This window comes from Schistocerca nitens, chromosome 8 (assembly GCF_023898315.1).
Source record: "Schistocerca nitens isolate TAMUIC-IGC-003100 chromosome 8, iqSchNite1.1, whole genome shotgun sequence".
Taxonomy (NCBI): Eukaryota; Metazoa; Arthropoda; class Insecta; order Orthoptera; family Acrididae; genus Schistocerca; species Schistocerca nitens.
The window spans coordinates 356678732-356701544 of record NC_064621.1 but is presented as its reverse complement, the minus strand read 5'-3'; the positions used below and the strand labels follow the sequence as shown (position 1 = coordinate 356701544).

The window sequence follows — 22813 nt, the reverse complement described above, 5'->3', positions numbered from 1 at the left end:
TAAACTAACTTACACTAAGGACAACACCCCGAGGGAGGACTCGAACCTGGGGTGAGCCGCACGAACCGTGGCAAGGTGCCCTAGACTGCGCGGCGGTGTTTGTGGGATTTCAGTGATGCTGATTACAAAAATAAGCAACATATTGCTGCTCCTCAGACCATCATTTCCGATCAGAAGATAGATGGTTTGACAATATCAGAGCTGCAGGGCAAAATTTATTGAATTAGTAACACATATACAACATAATTACGAAAAATACAAGCAAGTACAATTCTAGCTGTGGAAACACTCTCGTCTATAAGACTAAAATCCCATTTCGAGTTGGTCGACTCTTTTTTAAGGAATATTGTTGACAGGAGGAAAGGTTATGCAAATCAAGAAGCTGCATTCTTTATCCAGTATTCATCTACTTGAAACGCTGCAGCAATGCTCCCATTCACATATGTTTCAATTTTGAAATATTGCCACTCTACAGATCCGTCTTCAAAAGAGTTGACTGCAAACCATTCTCTTCTTAATGTGGTCTGCTTCGAATAATTATTGCTGTTAATATCAATAATTATTACTGTTAATGTTAATAATTATTGACATTAATTAAAAACTGTCATCACCAATTAAAACTGCATCTTCTAGCATGCATCGTAAAATGCATAATTTGGCTTACAGCGCACGTTAGTATGTTCAGATTCCCAATGAAGTAGGCTTCGACTTGATGTTAAGCTTTTCAGTGTGGTTTTCGGGATGTAAATTTTCTTTAAACACCAGTACTGTATTATATCAAATTTAGTTCGTTATTATGGCATACTGCCATACATGCTATAAGATGAAAACATGCATTTGAAATGCAACGAGCAGTTGACACTAGCCAATAGTGTGGAATAAAACACTTCATTTCAAATAAATTGACTGCCTCGGCGGAAAAAAAAGCCAAATTTCTTTAGCAAACCGACAAAAATAACTTCATTGTCCTGGAAGGAGATTAATGCTTGACTGCCAGAAAGGTAGAAATAAAATAAGATCTGAAACTAATAACATTTTAGCCCTCCGTAATTATTTGAATGTATTTTAATTCACTTGATAGCTCCCGGCCACAGAAATACATTTTGTATTTATTTCACGTGAGAGCAATAAACAAAGAGGAAACAGTAAACTCACTAAATGTAAACACGGGTCACGTGGACACTACCCACTACACTCGGACTGCTCTGCACATCTGCCCCGGATCTACGTTATTTCTGACCCCCCCACCCAAGCGTTTGAGATAGGATACCAAAAATTTTAAAAATTAACTTTACAAAAAAAGTTCATTTTGTAGCGCACATCTTTCTGAACAGTCTGATACATAAAACATATAAGTCCGAGGAAATGAAAAACATGTTATTCACTCTTTAAGTGTGCCAAAGTGTAGTGCCACGCCTCTTCACACAACATTTTTGTATCGCATGTCACAGTATTTCGCTGTGTGGAGTTCAAATGTGTCTATTTTGTAATGGGTGCCATCAAACGATATTCACGACAGTAGAAATTAAAATGTCCTGTGGTTCTTCTCCTGCTCCCAGTCGGCCGGTTTTACATTATGCCCCTCTTACAAAACTCACAATTAATATTGGATGGGATTATTTGTAACCAGGAGAACTGGAACTCTTCAGAAAATCTGCACTCTTAATTGCCTATTAGCTAATAACTTGCTGTTTTGTGTGACAAAATTAAGTATAAGATGAATAAAGACAAGACACAAGCAAGACTGTACACATTTCTTCAATCCTTAGGTCCTAGCATTCTTTTTCTCTCTAATCTTGCTACAGCTTTACATGGCGTGCTTTCCTTTCTGTGAAATGATCTATTACCTCACCAAAGTTCGTCAAACGTTTTGCTATATGAAAAATCGAAATGTCGTCTAATACTGAGAAAGCTGTTAATACAAATAGTATCCAATGCTGGAGTGATTTCTCGATCTGATTATGTATATTTTGTCACTGTCTGCTAGATGAAACGAAACAGGCCTGTCTAATATTGCAACGATTGTAACACAAACCAAATAAATGAGACGGTTTTGGCACAAATGATCATTTTTATACCACAACAGAATATAATTCACATAATGCCAATATTAAATGCCTATTAGGCCTAATAAAAGCAAAAAGCTTTATGTTAGTAAGCATGAGAGCAAAAAGTAGTAGTACGACATTTTTGTATAAATTTGGAATAGTCACATTCTTCCATAATTTGTGTGATGTCCCCGTTTCTTCTCCTTCCTTCTTCTAACAAACAATCTTGTCATGACTAATTCTGAACCGAGTGAGGTGGCACAGTGGTTATCACACTGGACTCGCATGAGGGAGGATGACAGTTCAATCCTGCGTCCGGCCATCCTGATTTAGGTTTTCTGTGATTTCCCTAAATCGTTCCAGGTTAATACTGGGATGGTTCCTTTGAAAGGGCATGGCCAACTTCCTTCCCTAATCCGATAAGACCAATGACCTCGCTGTTTGGTCTCCTTCTCCAAAAACAACCCAACACTAATTATGAAACTATTCCTGCCAGTGTCAAGACTCATTCTCTGGTGAACTTCGCTAACCCTGCAACAATCACCAGTTTTGTTATCCTGCATTTATTCTCCGGTTAGGCATTATTACGTGTTCATATAACGCATTTTCCGTGCTACTCCCAGTATTGAACTTAAGCGGCAACTAGCTGGGGACTGTACAACTGGCCCTTACTAGTGGAGCGATCTGGCCAAAACTTTTATGTCAAAATTTCATTTTCTTGGATACACCAAGAAGATAATACATAATCTTTCTTATCAGTTATTCCTTTTTTTCGTTTGTTACTACTCTGGTAGTCTGAGTCTATGGATTTTACTAGTAATTATAAAAAGGCTGATCCTTCGCAAACCCAGACAACCACATAACAAACAGTGATTGGTATTCACCCGTTAGGCTTTCTTCCGCTCATCTCGTATACCCCATCCCCTTTTGAATGCAGGAAATTCAAAAATCAACTTATGATTCATTCAGAAATCATTCAAAAAAAAAAATTATAAAATCAACAGGGAAGCGTTTCATAATCACATGAATAATCGACAGACCAATGTGCGCTGGATGCTAGGCGCTTTGTGAAACCAGGTTTTTCCCTCAAGAATATGAATGAATTTGCCCCCCCCCCTCCCCCCTTCTCTGAAATTGCCACCCGAGGCGGACACCCCAGCCTGGATGTCATACTGTCATACAAACAGTGAACAGCAAGCACTATATTTCCACCTGTTGGCCATAACTGGAACTAATTTTCTTTTCCAGCTTAAATCAGTTCCACATTAACACACAAGCATATCTACCAAGTTTCACTGCTATACAATCACCACAGCCGACACTGAACTTCTGTGCGTAGCTGCACTTAACTATAATTGCCCGGTACATTAATCCCACTGTGAGACAAAACGGTTGATGCTTTCAAGGAAAAATGTTTGTGGTTGCCTGCAGAATCTTGATTGTACTCAGGCATCCACCTCTCTGTTTGAGGCAAATCAATGGCTACAAATGTCTTTCTTCAGGGCACCAGATACAGGGTGTTTATAAATGATTATCAGGGTTTTAATGCTTTATATTTATTATATTAAACTTACAGTCATAAAAGATATGTCAAATGAAAGAGCAACTCCAACACTTTTACCAAGAACCTTATAAATGTTCAATGTGAGTACCAATTGTCACACGGCACACATCAAGTCTATAGTTTAGTTCTTCCCAAACGTTGATAAGTGTGTCTTCAGTGATTGTAACAACAGCTGCTTATCTGGTTTCTTAAGGCGGACACCCCAGCCTGGATGTCATACTGTCATACAAACAGTGAACAGCACTATATTTCCACCTGTTGGCCATAACTGGAACTAATTTTCTTTTCCAGCTTAAATCAGTTCCACATTAACACACAAGCATATCTACCAAGTTTCACTGCTATACAATCACCACAGCCGACACTGAACTTCTGTGCGTAGCTGCACTTAACTATAATTGCCCAGTACATTAATCCCACTGTGAGACAAAACGGTTGATGCTTTCAAGGAAAAATGTTTGTGGTTGCCTGCAGAATCTTGATTGTACTCAGGCATCCACCTCTCTGTTTGAGGCAAATCAATGGCTACAAATGTCTTTCTTCAGGGCACCAAATACAGGGTGTTTATAAATGATTATCAGGGTTTTAATGCTTTATATTTATTATATTAAACTTACAGTTATAAAAGATATGTCAAATGAAAGAGCAACTCCCAACACTCTTACCAAGAACCTTATAAATGTTCAATGTGAGTACCAATTGTCACACGGCACACATCAAGTCTATAGTTTAGTTCTTCCCAAACGTTGATAAGTGTGTCTTCAGTGATTGTAGCAACAGCTGCTTATCTGGTTTCTTAATTCACGGAGGTCTGCATACATACAATTCTTGATGAAGCTCCAATGGAAAAAAAATCGCATGGTGTTAGGTCGAGTCAACATGGAGACCTTGCAAAGCAAGCCGCAGTCATTGGGCTCCTTGCGGCCTATCAAGCGTTTGGGTACAGTGAATGTGTGCCGTGTGACAAATGGTGCTCACATTGAACATTTATAAGGTTCTTGGTAAAACTGTTTGAGTTGCTATTTATAAACACCCTGCATTTGGAAATGGCATGGGGAGAGGTTGGGACTATATGGATGACATGTAAGAGCTTTCCAGTGAAGCTTCTGCATGTGGTAGAAACAACTTTAGCAACATTCTGTAGCAGGATAATGCCCACCCACATCTTACGAAGGTTGTTTTGACTACATTGCAGAAGCTTTGCTGCAAGCCCTTACACACCTTCCATAGAGCCCTGATCTCTCCCCATGTGAGTTTCACATTTTTGGAGCCCCAAGGAAAGGTATTCATTACTGTCAATTTGCTTTGGACGAAGCAGCACACCCCTGGATACAATCATAGTTTCATAAGGAACCACAAACACTTTTCCATGAAGGCACTGCCCATCTTGTCTGCTAGGGGTAAATGAATTAATAGTTGTGGTGATTACTTTTGAAATAATAAACAGCCTGTCTGTTTTCATTTGACTGCCCCTAATATAACAATTGTTGATCCAGGATTTCCTATGGAAGCTGAAGCCATCAACTGTAGCCATTTTAAGGAACCTTCATGGCATTAGCAGACAAGCATATTTCAGTTATTTTAGCTATTAACTCTGACACGCTCCTTTTGTGCACTTGTGGACACACAACCTTTGCGTTATTAGCTACAGTTCTCAGAACCAATGATCCCACCTCATCTGTTGGGTATACACCAACACATTTCTGATGCAGGTCAGATTCAGAAACTCCATACAATTTTGCTGTGTATTTCATGTGACAGCAAGTTTTAAACTTGTCAGACAGTACCACAACAGAAATATGTTTGTGCTGCAATCTTTTTTGTTAGTTTTAAATCCTTGTAACTCCAACTGGCAGTTAAATAACTAATCATGGTAGCCTCTCTTTGTTCTGGTGAAATGTTTTCATGAATTACTGTCGTTTCTGTGGCATTCCTAAAAATAAAAACACAGCAAAGTAAAATTTCCAGGGCCAGTTTCTCTACATCAACTATCAAGTGCTAACAAAAATGAAATGCACATACTTCAAAGTGCTCCAAATAAAACTGACTCATTCTTAAGTAGTTATGCAGTTGTCATGTTCAGTAGTTCTGACAAGGGAATAGTCCACTCTGACATGTCGAAACCTGCCCTGAATTTTTTTATATAGGAAGAATACACTGGAAGAAACACAATGTCAAAACTGTAGCTGCTAAAACACACTGGAAGTATTTTTTAAAACACGTGGAACTCTGCGAAATTCCTAGCTCACCAGGTGGCTGGAGAATGTACTCCTCTGCAATAGCTGTAACAGATGGAGCATGTGTGGCACGGTGGGCACCATATCCTTGATTGACGACACATCACTAAACAGATAACACAGCACAACGCAATCATAATTTGTACATCAAATTTCAGTTTCCACTCATATTTTTTCTGACACAACTGTTCACAATCACCATTCACTCGAATTTGTAGCTCATTTAATATTCATAATAATTAACAGTTGCCTTTGCAGTATCACCAAGTGTTAACAATGGAGATAAAACTGAATCAACTTCCTTTGTGATTTCTTGGCATATGCTTGCTAATAGCATCTGTCTTTGTGCAGGTCCCAGAGTTTCACAGTAATGTGGAATCCAAGTTTTCAACTTTCCAAAAATAAAATACAGAAAAAAGGTACGCAATAAAAATCACCTATTTCTCCCGAAGACCTACATATATGTTATTTATTTGTTAAATTCTTGGACGTTCATGTGAATGGCATCAACATTTTGTAAGAAATTGTGGTAAAATTAAAAGAAACAAGAAATAACTGTGACAATTTGATGAACTGTGGTTCAAACGATGACTGTTGTGGTAACTAAAGTCCAGAACAAAAATAAGAGCATCTCCTAAGCTGAAAGAAAATATGTGCAGTAATATCTTTCAGTGACAAAGAAAAGGTATACTTTTTTTTTCCTGGAAGGAGAAAACACTCAAACTTAAGCAGCGAGCAAAACCAGTTTCATTTAGAAAAATTGGGGCACGATTTGAATAAATGGAAGAAAGATTTGCATGAAGTACGAAATATGCACCAAAATGAAACCCGCAAAAATCTGAACCAAGGCTTCTTTGACCTGGTTAAACGGATTCAGGAAATTATACGGAGGAGGAGGAGGTCACAACACACTGTTGCTACTCATCGAAACCAAACTGTGATTAACATCTTACGCACCTCTGGTTCGACAGTAATTGTCCCTGTCAAGCACTACAGTGGAGTGTTACACGTAATAATTTCTTCTTTTACTTAAGACTTACACAGTAATGGACAGTCATGGTGGATTGTAAATAATTTATGGAGTAAAAGTAACAACTTACTGAATAGTAAAAATACTAAGTTGTTGAAAGGCACATAAACAAGACAGAACTTTGCTAGCTTTTGGATGAATTTGTTTTCAGAATTACGGAGCCCCCCCCCCCCCCCCCCCCACATACACACAGTGTTGAAAGGGATCCCCTCCCAAAGTGATATTCTGGCACAAACCTCATCTACGCAATGCCTTAGTCCAAACTTATGCCATAGCCACTCTGAACCCCCTGCCATGTAGGTCATACCCCTGTGGAAGACTCCTCTTTCCCTCTAATCTGTTTTTTCCTCCCAAGGTACTGTGCTGTGTCTTCACGCATTGTACACAACTCCCCTTCTTGTGGCCAGAATGAGCTTATGGTGCCACACACTGTTGTCACATACACCTGCTGCTCTCATTCCCACCTATTAGCCACTCTCCCTCCCATTTCCAGGCACCTTTACTTCTAATTTCATTACTTATAATTATTACTGTAAATTCAAAATAAAATAATACTGTAATTAAATATGCACAGGGACAGCAAAAAAAGCAGCTGAATAACCAGGTATAATACAATTACAAATATATACTTAATTTTAACTTTTTGTTAATCTTTAATATTGTCATAAATGTGTTCCTTTGAAATATCTAGATGAGGAAACTAAGTACACAACTTAAACAAGGAGTTGTCAGCAAGCTAGCAACATTCTCAGTCTTGTTCATGTTTATTTGCTTATAAATGACCGAATGCATCTTCTACTTGATGGGTAATTATGTTTACTCACTACATTATTTATATTCAAAATTAGATTTCCCATTAGAATATTAAACTAAAAATGGAAATACAGAGAGATTGAGAAAGTCCCTATAACTATCTAATTTGTACAACTGGGGGATTAAAAATTTGTTTTTTAAGTACCTCAAATCTGCATTTGAAGAAAAGCATTGTTATCAAAAATGTATTATTTTGTTTCAGTACTCCATCATTTTAGTTGCGACACCACAGCTGATGTGAGTGGACAGTTACACTGTTTACAGACAGGAGACACAAATGTTCACAAACATGGCAAAAACGAGAGAGATAAAGTGTGCATTCAGAGAGCACTTTGGCAAGGGCCCCCTTGTGAAGCAACCTTGCTTGATTAAGGAAAACATACTTTAGTTTTAGGCGGTCCACTTAGCACACACAAGAAAAAGGAAGAGGAAACCTGTGCCACCATCACTCATTCAACTGAGCAGTCTCCAATGAAACCCATTCACAAAAAGGGAAGCTGAACTTCAAGTACTGTGACCAACAGTGCATGACCTCATTAAAAAAGATTTGAAAATGAAAGGATTTACATTGTCATTTGTGACATGGAGCAGCAAGCTGCAACCTGCTATGCTTTGTTGGCAAAATTTCGAAATGCCAAGTTTGGCTGAAGAGTGTCATTTTTGATGAACGTGTGACATACTATAGTTCACACATGAGCAATATGCTTTTCTGGCCTTTGTAAAATTTTCATGATATGCAAAAGGTGGATAAGAATCCACCTCATGTTAGCATATGGGGAGAGATGTCATCATGGTACCTGTTCAGACAATATTTTTTTGAATGGATTGTGAATTATGTGGACATGGTGCAGACATGGTTGACTCTCAAGCAGGCGTGCCTATGTGTAAAGTGTGCCAGCCACAAATAAAATTGTTTTGCTCTGTTCCATTGTTGTTTCACAGTTAAGACACCATACCTATTCCTTCCTTGTTGCTTCAGCTAACACAGTAATAAATTGTCTTGTCATACGTCCAACTGAGCACCAGTAGTATAAAATAAAAAGCGAGCTAGCTGAGAAAAAATTTATGTTGCATTCAAGGAAATGATCCAGATTATGGGCTAGCAGCACACTCCCACTAATTATCTATGAGATAATTAACAGCTGAATAAGGGGATGGCTAGGATCTGATGCAGCTGCACTATTTAATGCTTTGTGTAGGTCATTACAGTGGGGTATCAAATGTCTGTGGCAACAGAGTGATGTTATGAAAGTTTATTTCATTATTGTTTAATTAAACAGCGTTTTCCTCGTATTACGTACCGGTAAGTGTATTTTATCATAGTTTAGTTATATAAGATTAAACAGTGATTTTACTCATACATGTTTACCTTGGTAACATAAAGACAGCTACTATTTATATGCATACAAAGTATGTCACATATCCATTCGTGTTACGGAAATGGTGCGCTTGCTCAAGGATTAATACCTACACTCGAAGGCAAGAAAGTCGTGGATCATGTGTTGTTACAGCAGGATGAAGCTTTAGCACACTTTTTTATTCAGCTGCATGAGTTCCTTGATGAAGAATTTCAAAGTCGCTGGGTTGGGTGTGGTTCTGCACATATAGACCCATTGAAATGGCCACCATGTAGCCTGGACCTTACCAAGCCTGACAACTCATTATGGGAAATAACCAAACCTCATGCATTTCAATACTGGTGTAAGACTAATGAAAGACGACACAAAAGAGGAAGGCTTTCGAAGCATAACTCCCAAGATGTTCTGTAAATTTTCTAGGACGACATAAAGAAACAAAGATCTCTTTGTTAATGCATGATGGCACACACAATCCACTAGATACATATTTTTTATATGTGAGTACAGTAATATAAAACATACTGTTTCACCTAGGGGTACAAGGACTTCTGCAAAACACTGTAGATGTACAAAAACAGACTTCATAAATAATTAACTTACTGTGTGCGAGTGTATACCCGTCCTTTTTTCCCCCTAAGGTAAGTCTTTCCGCTCCCGGGATTGGAATGACTCCTTACCCTCTCCCTTAAAACCCACATCCTTTCGTCTTTCCCTCTCCTTCCCTCTTTCCTGATGAGGCAACAGTTTGTTGCAAAAGCTTGAATTTTGTGTGTATGTTTGTGTTTGTTTGTGTGTCTGTCGACATGCCAGCACTTTCATTTGGTAAGTCACATCATCTTTGTTTTTAGATATATTTTTCCTACGTGGAATGTTGCCCTCTATTATAACTTACTGTTTTCTTTTATTTGTGCACAATGCATACATTGATGAGCCGTAGTATTGTGACTACTTGCATCACTACTTGCATCATGGCAAGTAGTACATCACTGGGATGCAATACAGCAGTGACTCTGTATGGCATGTATTTGACAATCTTTGACAGGCTTCTGGAAGTACATGGCAGTAGATGTCTATGCACAGGTCATCCCGTAAATTAAAGATATGGTGTTGGCACTCGTTATCATATCAGATGAGTTCCATTAAGTTCATATCAGGCAAATTTGGTGGGCAAAACATCAACGTGAGCTCACTATCACACTCCTCACTGTAACATGATTCTGGCTTGTTACATGGACATGGGAAGATGCCATCACTGTTGGAGAAGACATCAAGTATGAAGGGATGCAGGTGGTCCTCAAGAATGTTCACACAGAATACAGCTATCCTTAAACCTTCAATTCCTACCACAGGTCCCTTGAAAACCCAGATGAATGTCTCCTACAGCAGAATACTTCCCCCACCAGTTTGCATCTGTGGTGTAGTGCATGTTTCAATCAGCAGTTCGTCTGGATGACAGCATATCCTGACATCACCACCAAGCTGGTGTAGCAATAAATGTGATTCATTCTACTAGGTGGCTTGTTTCCACTGATGTACAGCCCAATCCCAATGATCCTGTGGTCAATATAGCCATACTTGACAGTGTCACTGGGCTAAGGTGTGAACACATAGTGGTCATATTCTGTGTAGTGTAATGATAAACAATAAGCCCTGAATGGTGTGCTCAAAACATGCTTGTGACTGCACCAGCCATGTACTCTATAGATCTGTCACAGATTGCTGCCTACCCCGCTTCACAGATATGGCAAGCCTTCGACCTCCACATCCTGTGATGAGGTGTGGACATCCAGCACATCATCTATCCATGTTTTCACAATCCTTCAAGCACTTTCCAAAGCTGTTCACAACAGCAGCAATGAACAGCTAACCAGCTGCACCTTTTCCGTGATGCTCATTTCTAGGCACCAGGTCATAGCAATTTGCCCCTATTCATCTCTACTCCATTTATGTACACTGGTGTCCAAAATTAAAGCAACAAACTGCTGTTTACCCAGCCTGTGTCTAATTCACGATACAATCGTACAAACTGTCATCAGATGTTTGTAACAAACTGTCAACAGATGTTCGTACAATCATGTTCTGCATGAAATATGGCATTTCGGGCCACAGGCAACCACACCAACAATGATGTCAGGGCACCTATCAAACAGGGTAGCGTTTGCTGGGTAGTCTCACATCCACATTCGCTGTGTACACAGCCACACATGGTGCAGTATGGCACAGAGAAGACGTCTATCAGACTCTGCAGTGGAGAGCCATAGGAAGAATGGAAGCGGGACAGTTGCAACTGATGTGACCCAATGGCTTAATGTAATCATGCTGTTGTGCTCAGATGTGGTGACAGTTTATAGAGATCAAAACTGTGTCCTGAAGGCCAGGACAGGGCCAACAACATGTGACATCAGAAAGAGAGGACAATTATTTGGCTGTAAGGGCACAAAGGTACCGCCTCAGTACTGCATGAAACTGGCCTCTGACCTTGCAGCATCCACTGCACATGTTGTAATAAGGCAAACGTCATACGGAAGGCTTTGGAAGAGTGGCCTTTATTGTCAGAGACCTGCTGTATGTGTATCTCTGACACATCTTCACATAAGGGAACGTCTTGAGTGGAGTCATCAACATGCCATCAGGATGGTCCAACAGTGAGCCAATGTCCTTTTCACAGCTGAGTCCTGGTTAGTTCTGGGGAGTGATTCTCGATGGATTCGCATCTGGAGGGAATGTGGAACATGATTTTGGGACTTGAGGAGGATCTCTAATAGTGTGGCCAGTGATTATGTTGATCACTCAGAACATATTTTCATGAAACTGTTTAGGAGAATTGGCAAGGTTTAACTGCTGACAGGTATAGCGACGAGATTTTGGTATCTCGTGCGATTGTTGTTAGGTGCTATGGACCCAGACTTCATAGTGATGATCAATAATGCTCTAGCCAATACAGCACAGATGGTTGATGTTTTCTTGGAAACAGAAGATATTGCACTCATGGAGTGGCCTGCTTGTACTCCCGATTTCAATACCATAGAGCATGTCTGGGGTGCACTAGGGAGACGATTTGTATTATGTCAGCATACAACAACCATTCTCCAAGACTTGCGAGCAGCTCTGCAGGAAGAATGGGTGTCATTGCCTCAACATGAGATTGATGACATCATTCACAGCATGTCCTGTACTGCTGCCAGAGGAGGTCACATCCCATACTGAGCAAATTAATCAGCTGTCGGAAAGTGTGCGCAAATCCATTAAGTAGGAAAAAGTGAAGAATATTTTTGTCTACTGTTATGCATGTTGCAGTTGTTTATGTTCTGTACTCTCTACGTTGTTTCTACTTAACTGCCACCCATTTATGATGTTTTGTGGAAAAATAAACCCAATCTTGCAAAAATTCTGTGTGTTGCTTTATTTTTGGACATTGGTGAACTTTCCTTAGTGTCACATGCCTGCAATGCCATCAAGTGGAATTCAATCTCTCGATGTACAGTGACGATTTTTTGACTCATCAGTGTAAAATTCATGGTAAAGTTGGAGAAAGGGAACGTAAGGATAAATGGGAAGAATGTAAGAAAACGACATTCAAAGATAGGAAGGAAGGAAGAAAGACAGAGATTTAACACCGTATTGGTGACATCATTACAGATGGAGCTCAAGCTCAGATTGTAGGAAGAATGGAGAACGAACTCTACATGTTCTTTTCTAAGGAACCATCCAGGCATTTGCCTTAAGTGATTTATGGATATCATGAAAACCTAAATCTGGATGCTGTGATGGGGTGCCATTCTCCCAAATGCAAAAAGACTATAGGGTACTCTACACACTCATCAGTAACTCAAAATAAATGAAATAAGCAGGAGAGAAGTAGATACATAATTAAGGCCTTCCTCTCTACTTCTAAAGCAATGCAAACTGATAACCCAAGTACAAAAATGAATTCAGTTAAGATTTTTAAATTAAACTCACATAGACTACAGCAGCCAATTCCTGTCGAGGTGAACGTTTCCAATCTTCTTTTGACTCAGCTTTTTTGGGAGAATAGCCATTGTCATAAACTGTGAAATGAGTTCCTAGCAGGTTGGATCTTAACTTCCCAACATAGGACTCTCCAGTTCTTGATAAATCAGTTGGATCTGTAGATATGAGGTAGTTACTTGTTGTGCTCTTCTTACGCTTTCTGCCAGCTAGCAAAAACACCTGTAATATTTGGCAGTAGATAAAAAATATAATGGCTCCATACATTGAAATCTTTGCATTTCAAGTATTTCTGCAATATTATTTGTCTCACAATACTAAAGATAAAAGTATATGTTACATTCAAATTTACATGAGATAAGTAAAACGAGGATCATAATAGCAATTACAGTAAGTAAGCTGTGAAATACTGGGAGCAATGAAGTTAAAATAACAACAAATAAAATAAATAATAATAATGGTGTGTGTGTGTGTGTGTGTGTGTGTTGGTTGGTTGGTTGGTTTGTTTTGGGGAAGGAGACCAGACAGCGTGGTCATCGGTCTCATCGGATTAGGGAAGGATGGGGAAGGAAGTCGGCCGTGCCCTTTCAGAGGAACCATCCCGACATTTGCCTGGAGTGTGTGTGTGTGTGTGTGTGTGTGAGAGAGAGAGAGAGAGAGAGAGAGAGAGAGAGAGAGTTAGTTGTGCTTGTGTGAGAGTGCGTGTGTGCCTGTTGGCTATTTCTGACGAAGGCCTTACTGGCTGAAATCTTTATTTGTGACAGTCTTTTTGTTGTGCCTATCTGCGACTCAGCATCTCCACTATGTGGTATGTAGCAACTTTCCTTCTCAGAATAATAATAATAATAATAATAAAGATAAAGCTGAGAATGTAATTTGCCCTAACTGTCTCTCAAAAGCCCAATGCCTCGTCCACATCACGGGAGATGGCATGAAGTAGTGGAGAAGTACACTGGGGACTACGTGCCCCCTGCGTGCGTAGATGTGAAAATCCTGCAGGAACCCCAAAAAGTGATGGCCACCACGACTCTCATGAAGCTACGATACAACCAACAAGACAGTAGTGGATAACCCTCTGCTTCCTGCATTGGGGAATAAGTCTCAGAAAGGACAGTTACAACAAATGACGACCTGGCAGAAATCTGAATTATGGACCTGGCAGAAATCTGAATTATGATAGGGAATATTCAATATTCGGACACTGACTGGGGCTGTGGAGTAAATTGTGGATACCATGGAAAGATCAAAATTCTATTTGTTGGGTTGGCAGAAACAAGGTACAAAGGAGAGAAGTGAGAAAAGATAAAGACTGTTGATTGCACTGGATTGGGAGTGACGATGCAGTGGAAAATGACATGTTGGAAGAGAAAGACAAGAGTATGAAAGTGTGCTATGACCAGAGGATTGGGGCAGTCAAAATGAGAAAGATGAAAGAGAATGGTTTGTTGGTCGGGAACTCCTGGTCCAAGGACAAGGAAATCCTCAGGTTTGCCTGACACAGTAATGACTTGAGTTGAAAGTCGGTAGTTTACTATATCCTCCATGACAGAAGAATGAATAGGAACATCATAAATATCAAGGTAATACCCTTAGAGGCCTCAGATAGTGACCACCAATTGCTAATAATGAACCTGGAAGGGGCTAAAGATAAGAGAGGGCCAAGACAGGCATATAAGGGTATGGAAGGAAGAAGAAGAAGAAGAAGAAGAAGAAGAAGAAGAAGAAGAAGAAGAGAGAAGGGCACGAAACTCTCCCAATGGATGCACCACAAATAGTGCAAGAGGCATAGGGGAAGATTTAAGATGACATTTGTGGATATGGCAAAAGTAGTATGTAGGAGGACTTAAGCAACAAAAAGAGAGGGGAGAAACCACCACAGTGGAATGAAGAAAGAAATATACAGTGCAGAAGAAGAACACAGCATTTTGGATATGGTTCCAGAACAGAACAGTAAAGACAAGAGAAGAGAAGAGTACTAGACAAGAAAGAGGTAGAAAGAATCATGGCAGAAGAGAAGAATGTGGATGGAACAGTACGCTAGAATGAGGGAGGATAGTGAAGGTTCAAAAAGGTCCTATATGGGATGGTTAAAATTAGAGGTGGAATATATGGTTGACTATGACTGGAAATCTTGAACCCAAATTAAGGCCTAGGAAAGAGGGAGAAACTGTTGAGATGAAGAGAAACTGCAAAACAGAATAGACGTTAACATGGAGGGAAGTGCAATATTCGTGGAAAAGATGGCAGGGGGAAGATGGTGGTGGTTAGTGTTTAACGTCCCGTCGACAACGAGGTCATTAGAGACGGAGTGCTAGCTCGGGTTAGGGAAGGATTGGGAAGGAAATCGGCCGTGCCCTTTCAAAGGAACCATCCCGGCATTTGCCTGAAACGATTTAGGGAAATCACGGAAAACCTAAATCAGGATGGCCGGAGACGGGATTGAACCGTCGTCCTCCCCAGGGGGAAGAAAACAGGTTTGGATGAACTGACTGTAAAGATGGTGACAGCAGCAGGAGATTGGGGGGGGGGGGGGGGACAATGGCTCTATTAAGTTATGAAAACTGCGTGAAAAGAGAAGAGGACCCCAGGGAATAACAGTCCTGATCTTCAAGAAATGTAATAGAAAAGAGGGCAAAAACTAATGGGGAATGACACTAATGAGACATTGTGCAAAGATCTTTGAGAAAGTTTGGGAAATACAAATTCAGATAAAAATTGAAGGAATGATGAGAGAAGGATGACATGAGTTCAGAGTAGGAAGATCCACAGCAGATCTAGTTTTCCACTGTAAGACAGCTACAGGAACACACTAAAGTAGGACAGACCTACTGATGGCCTTCCTGAACACTGAAAAAGTATGTGTTAATGGATTTTGAAACAAGGCGTCGAAGTCTTTGGAGAATAGAGGTATAATGAACTGGGGTACAAAGACTGCTATGAAGAGGTGTATGGGCCATTCTTCTCTGTGTCAGGATGGTGTTCTGGATTTGATGGGTTGGCAAGTGCTGCAGGAGGCTGAAGTGAGGAGTAAGGTGGTTGCAGCAATACGGGCATTGTGCTTGAAAACTCTTTACTGTTTCAAAAAGCTGCAGGAAAGTGACCTCGTCTGGTGGCACAGCCTGCGGTCAATCCTTGCTACCCTGGGTTCTATGGCACTGAGAAGCTGTGATGCAAAGACAGAAGTAGCCACTTGGCTCTGTGCAGTCCGAGTGCAGAGCAAGATAACCTAGGAGAGCTTTCCCCAGTGGCGCTGTCAGATGCTGATGTGGCTGACTGGTATTTTCGCACTGCTGGAGGAGTATGTGACATGCTGGTTGGCAGGTGGTGCAGACAGAGCCAGTGGCATGAAGGCCAGGCTCGGCCGCAGGTGAGGTTTTCTGGTGGACAGTCTGGTGCAAGGCAATATTGGCTCCTGGGTACAAACACCGAATCTGCATCTGGCTGGTGGCAGTTTGATGGGAGGCAGTCGAGTGATCTCACGGCAGAAGCCGATACAACAATGGTACTGGTCTCAATGTTTCACCAATGCTTCAATGACCTGGTTGACTGGATGGCCTGTGCTTATACTCACAAAGTGGGTATGCTGTGGTGTTGTGGCTGTCAAAGCCACATATGGCTCCCTATCAATGGGCCCCTGGTTACAGTGCAAGCTGGGGCTATAACTGGCAGATGGGCATGGATGCCGTGACATAATGCTGTGTCGGTGAACTGCCACAAGTAGCCTACTTATGGCATCAAGTCCATGTAACTAGACCTGTGGAATTTCAGAGGAATGCAAAAGCAGGTTACATGCAATATAAGAGAAGTAAACCAGAAGTGCGAGTGTGTGAAAATGGGAAGAGGGGGATCAGACTGACTGAAACAGAAGAATGGCTTGAGGCAGTACACTTTCCCACTGCTTTTCACTGTGGTGGTGGATGAGGTGATGACCAGAGTGGACAAGTAATTGGTGAAGAAAAGATGAAAGCAATGATATCTGCAGACAATTTGATGATCTGTGGAAACAAGGACAAAGAAGTATAGAAACAGCTGCATGTAGGGCAATGAATAGTACAAGGTTATGGGATGAAATTTAGCATGGGTAAATGTGAAACTATGATCACAACCATGAAGGAGGAGAGTCACAACTGGAATAACATTGGTGGGGATCAACAGAGGGAGGTGGAGAGTTTCAAGTATCTGGGAAACTTAATACAGGAGAATAGAAGAAATGACAGAGAAATAAATCAGCAGAACAGACAGCAGGAACATACTGGAAGGGCGTTAGAAGCCTGATATTGAGCAAGGACGTCCTTCAAAAAAGTGAAAGGGTTATATATCAGGTATAGTATGCTCCAATGCTGATGAAAATGCCTCAAAGATCTGGGCAATGAAAGAGATAGATAGATAGATAGATAGAGAGAGAGAGAGAGAGAGAGACAAGTTAGTGACAGGAAATTCTTGAGACATAATATTGGAGTGAGAGAGATGGACAGGTTATAAGGAATGAGAGGACCAGGGAATTAATGAAGGAGGAACCATTAGAGGATAGAATGTAGGAATCAAGGCTTAAATGGGAGTGACATGTTAAGCGAATGGAGGAGAAAAGGATAAAGGATACCCAGAAAGATATACGAGAAGAAAGGGAAGGGAAAAATACTAACAGACAGCTGGATGGAAGGAGTGAAGGACTGGGTGCAAAACAAAGCAGAAGACTGGAGAGATAGTGGAAAGACAGACAATGATGATGAAGACTGTGTTCTATGGAGACCTATCCAGTGGCTGGAAACTGTACAAGATGAAGATGAAGTTGAGGAAGAAGAAGAAGAAGAAGAAGAAGAAGAAGATTATTCTGGATAAAATGGACATTACTAGGTGGTTGAGTGGCTTAGTGTCAGTTTACAAATTCGAAGGTCGGCATTTCAATACTCAGAACATTCTAAGATTTTTACTATAACGTGTAACCTTTTTAATTTCTAAAATGGACATGTTAATGAGAAAAACAGCAAATGGTAAAGTGACTGGAGTCCATGCCAAACTGTAGGCTCTTGATAAGTGGTTGGGTGAGTGAGTTCAAAATCTGGAAGGATGGGGTGGGCATACCATCTCCACTAGAACCATGTTTAGTACTTCTTAAAGTACTGTCAACTCTTTTTTTGTTTTGTAAATAAAAACCGCCTTTTCTTGCTGCACTGTAATTTATTTCTCCCAGATGTGTTTTCCCCTTTTCTACTCTAAGGCATCTTCAGTGGGATACTTTATTGGGATCTGCATTTCCTCTCATCTGGTCTGGAGGTCAGACTAGCAGTCCATTTCCAAAAAATATGCACATTTTCATATTCAAAACTTTTTCCTTCACACTGTCCCCCATATTAACCCCACTACTACTCTTTCGCCACTAGTTATAGATATTTGTTCAAAAACTGTGCTTTTAAAGACAAATAGCAATCACTTTAATAAATACTGTTCATATTGCATGTGCAAATAATTTATCCTATATTAACCTTTTGTACAGAATTTTATTAATAATCCTAAAATTCAAATTCTACACTCCTCATATACAAGAATTCTCTTTAATCTTAGACTTGATTGTTAATAAACCATTTACACAACTTCTTTACAAAATTAGTGAAAGGTGTACCGATTGCAGAATGTGGCAATTTATTAAAATATTTTAAACAGTTCACTTTGTGAGAGTTGCCAGTTTTTGTCAGCCTATGCTTCTTGTTTCTGATGAACAACATTTTATGTTCTCTCTGGTACCAAACTCCACTTGGTTGTTTTTCACATATATCAATGATACATGGATATAAAGATTTATCACTGTCATTATTTTGGTCTTAATGAGTAAAGGGTGAAAGTGTAGTCTCTGACCAAACTTGCACATTATTCGTAGCACCCTTTCCTGAGTCAGTAATGCGTCACTGACCTGACTGGACTGATCCCATAACAACAGCCCCTAAGGTATGAGAGACTGGAAAAGTCCAAAGTAGGCTATTCTTAAGATATTCACTTCTCAACAGATCAGGTAATTTCCATATGAGATAGGACACCCTTGACAATTTTCCGTAGACATGATTAACATATCTTGAGAAAGTTGTGTTGCCTGCATAGCAGATAACTGACTGAAGCCCAACATAATATGGCAAATTGTTAATTACAACAATGGACAGGAATGATCCAAGGACCGAGCCCTGGGGCACACCAGATGTGACTTTCTTCAGAGAAGAATTCCTGTTTTGAATTGGCGCAAACTGTGTCCTGTTATTTAGATAAGAATTAATTTTTCTAGTGCTATGTTATTTATTCCATAACACTGTAGTTTGGCTAATAAGATGCCAGAGGGGATACAGTCAAAATCTTTACTCAAATCGCATAGCTCAAGCGAGACCGCATTCTTATTTTTAAATGCAGTTAACGGCTGTTTAATAACTTCAACGACTGCAGAAGTAGCACTTTTTCCTTCTCAGAAGCCATGCTGTCTACTACAAAGAAGGTTATAACAATATTACAAAAAGGATAGTTGCTACTCACCATGTAGCAGAGATACTGAGTCACAGACAGGCACAACAAAAAGACTGTCAGAAAGTGAGCTTTTGGCTAACAAGGCCTCCACTGGAAACAGACATCATACAAACATGCATTATGTTTGAATGACTAATTTTAGATCTTAATTCATTTACTACAGTAGTAAAGTATTTACTGAACTTTCCTGGCTCAAGCAGAATGTCTTTAGTTTGGTAGAAGTGGGTTCTTGTTTTATAATATCTTAGGAAACCTTACATTGTTCGGAGCTCCTTCCACGTAGTTTTCATATGCAACTTGTTCGGAAAGTTTAAGTCCAGCTTCATAATGTTTTTTACAATTCAGGGGGCATCTATAAGAAATGTCATACTGCTCTGTGCCTCGTTTGCAATTAATTTTATAAATCTTGTACAGTGACAGCATCTGTTCCCTGATACCAGCAAGGAACTATTTCTTTTCAGTGATTAACAGGAGTGCCATAAATCAATATATATCTTAAAGAAATTCTTAATGAAAGTTTCAACAGTTGATTTATCTACATCATAATCATGAACAATAACTTAGTATATTCCTCTTTCTGACCTCTAACCCATGTCATGCTTGGCTTCTTATTTGCAATCACATAATCATTATCTGACTGTTGATAGTGGCATGTGGGGAGAAGTGGTTCTGATCTGCAAAACATTCATCTGCTAGGACAACAGTCCATAGGTCTCTTGAGAAATTAACTATAATACTGTCCAAACGGGCATTCCCAAGTGTTGGGCTATTGTTAGTACAGGGTGCAGCACATAAAACAGGCCCATAAAGTCAACATAACATAACTAACACTCCTCTTTTGCCAAGTTAGAATAAACTCCTCCAGGATTCCCAAATACACAACACTGTTCACTGTTGTCTCAAAGATGGGCCCCAAAAATGCATGTGGCGGAAATAGCACACCAAACATCAATCTCCTCGTCACGCAAGGGCGCCTGGTGGATTGCGTGTGGGTTTTCTGTTGACCAGTACTGGTTGTTTTGGGAATTTACCCATGCAGGTGAAACCACACCTTGTCACTAATGTTGAACCTTCGTGCATCCAAGACACCACTGGCAACATTTTTCAACAGCTGTGAACAGAAATGCACTCTCTTCTGCAGGTGAGGCTCCTCCAGTTCTTGCAAAACACTTATCTGATATGGTTTTAACAACAGTTCCCTTAAAACAAATCTGCAACTTCTCTCATTTGCATGAACCTATTGAATCAATCTCCTGGTTGACTTATGAGGGCTTCTTGTCATTATCTTCTGCATCTGCCTTTTTAACTCAGGTGTGCAGACAGGTGGTCGTCTGTTCCTGGGAGCATTTTGAACTGATACTGTACACCAGCTTTTTTCAATCAATTTTTGTATGGTGCTTTTTGCTGGCACAGAATATCCTGGAAATTTCTGCTGAAACAAATGCTTTGTTTCCACAAAAGACCCAGTGTGAATGAATGCTTCAACAATGGCAAAACACACACACACGAGAGAGAGAGAGAGAGAGAGAGAGAAAGAGAGAGAGAGAGAGAGAGAGAGGGACCCATTCTAACCAAGCATCACACTTTTTTCCCAACTTGTTTCACATTTTCCATTATTACTGAAGCACTGGGACATTACTGTTGTGTATGACAGCTGGTTCACATGCTGCACCCTGTACAATATAACTTTAATGATCTGAGTAGGTTTAAAAATGTTTTTGAGTTGGGATCATCTGAGCTAGACAATTCTACATTGAATCGCCACATACTGTACCATTTGTTTTGAGTTTTAAAATTTTTCTTATCTTTTGTTCAAATTTCTCCAAAAATAAATTAACATCGCCATTTGGAGAGCCATACAAACTGACAACCATGATACCTGCTCGATGAGTCTTATACAACTAACTTATGTATATTTAAAAAAAAAAGTATTGTCTGATAAATATTGCAACCCCCCACCCCCATTTTTTCTCCCATTTGAAGCAGATTATGGCTGCCAAAAAAAATCTACTTGATTTTCTGTAAACCAATGTTCTGAGACACACGATATATCACATTTTTGTATCTTTAAAAAATGTTCCGACTCTAGTAATTTATTCCCAATACTGTGCATGTTGACTTCAGTGAGAGTAAGTAATTTGCATTTGTTTTGCTTTCTAGGAACCTGTTTTTACATCAAGTTTTTGTACTCTGTGATGACTCTGGAACTAAACTTTCACAATTTTCTCTAAAAAAGAGACTGGGTCCTCTCGACTGTACAATCTGTTGAATACATTCTTTTATTTTTTTCGTTTTTTTTTCTCAATTATTCTGTTAACCTATTCACACAGAAAAAGTTTCCCTTTGTAACTTAAATGTAGCCCCTGTTGGGTACGCAATGCTTAATCAATATTGCCTACATCTATAATGTAGAGAAGCAAGTAGCGAGAAGTCTTCTCATTTACCTGAATTTAAAATACCCCTGTGTTATGCTTTCATGTTTGTGGAGTAGTTGCACTATCTTTTCAGAGAACAACAATGTCTCTGTGTTTAAGATACACTTTTCTGTAATTACAGAATGGAAAAAAAAGCTATTTCCAATGAAACTTTATACAGAAATGCAGATAAACAACATTTAAAACTAAACTGGAAATCTCAAATTAATCAGCTGATTTCGTCACTCAACATTTCTTTAAAGATCGTAGTAGTGTCAATAAGCTGAAAGTTAAAACCGATTGGTATTTTCTAAATTGTACTGGCTTACCTTTTTACCATAATCACGCTCGAGGTGTAAAAAGTATGTTGGATATAAGCCACGATCCATTCCCTTTCTGTCCCTTGTTATTCTACACTTATAGTGAACACCTTGAGTTCCTGGTTCCAAAACAAAAGTCTCCAGGCTTCCTTCAACATCACCTTCTATTTCCCGCTCCTGCATATAAGAATTATAAAGTGTGATTTAGTTTCACTCAATGATTAAGCTTTAAAACTAGTGTTCTAGAAAAATAAAATTCATTATTAGAAGGAGATATTCATAAATTTTATAGAACATAGGCAATAGTAAAGGAGACATTGTGAGTCATATTAGCAAAGTCATTCTTGGTCTAGCACTGTTTTTCATTGCTAACTGAGGTACACAATTACAATTTTACAACAATTGTGAATCAAGAAGAAAAGTAGTTGATACAAATTAGTTTTGTTTCAGTGAGAGATTAGTGAGGGAGGAGAGACTAAGAAACTATAAACAAGTACCAAAACTGGTATTACTTTACATAAATATAAAAGCACAAATGATAAACACATAATACTAT

General features: G+C 39.6%; 1 protein-coding gene across 1 annotated transcript in view; it reads right to left on the bottom strand.

Annotated features, from left to right (window-relative positions):
* Positions 1-22813, bottom strand: part of LOC126198884 (protein king tubby) — a 56349-nt gene that overhangs the window by 6823 nt on the left and 26713 nt on the right. Inside the window, exons 5-6 of the mRNA XM_049935492.1 lie at positions 22267-22434; positions 13011-13241 (exon numbers count right to left, since the gene is read on the bottom strand). Of these exons, the coding sequence (XP_049791449.1) occupies positions 13011-13241; positions 22267-22434 (399 nt within the window). The remainder of the gene's footprint in view (positions 1-13010; positions 13242-22266; positions 22435-22813) is intronic.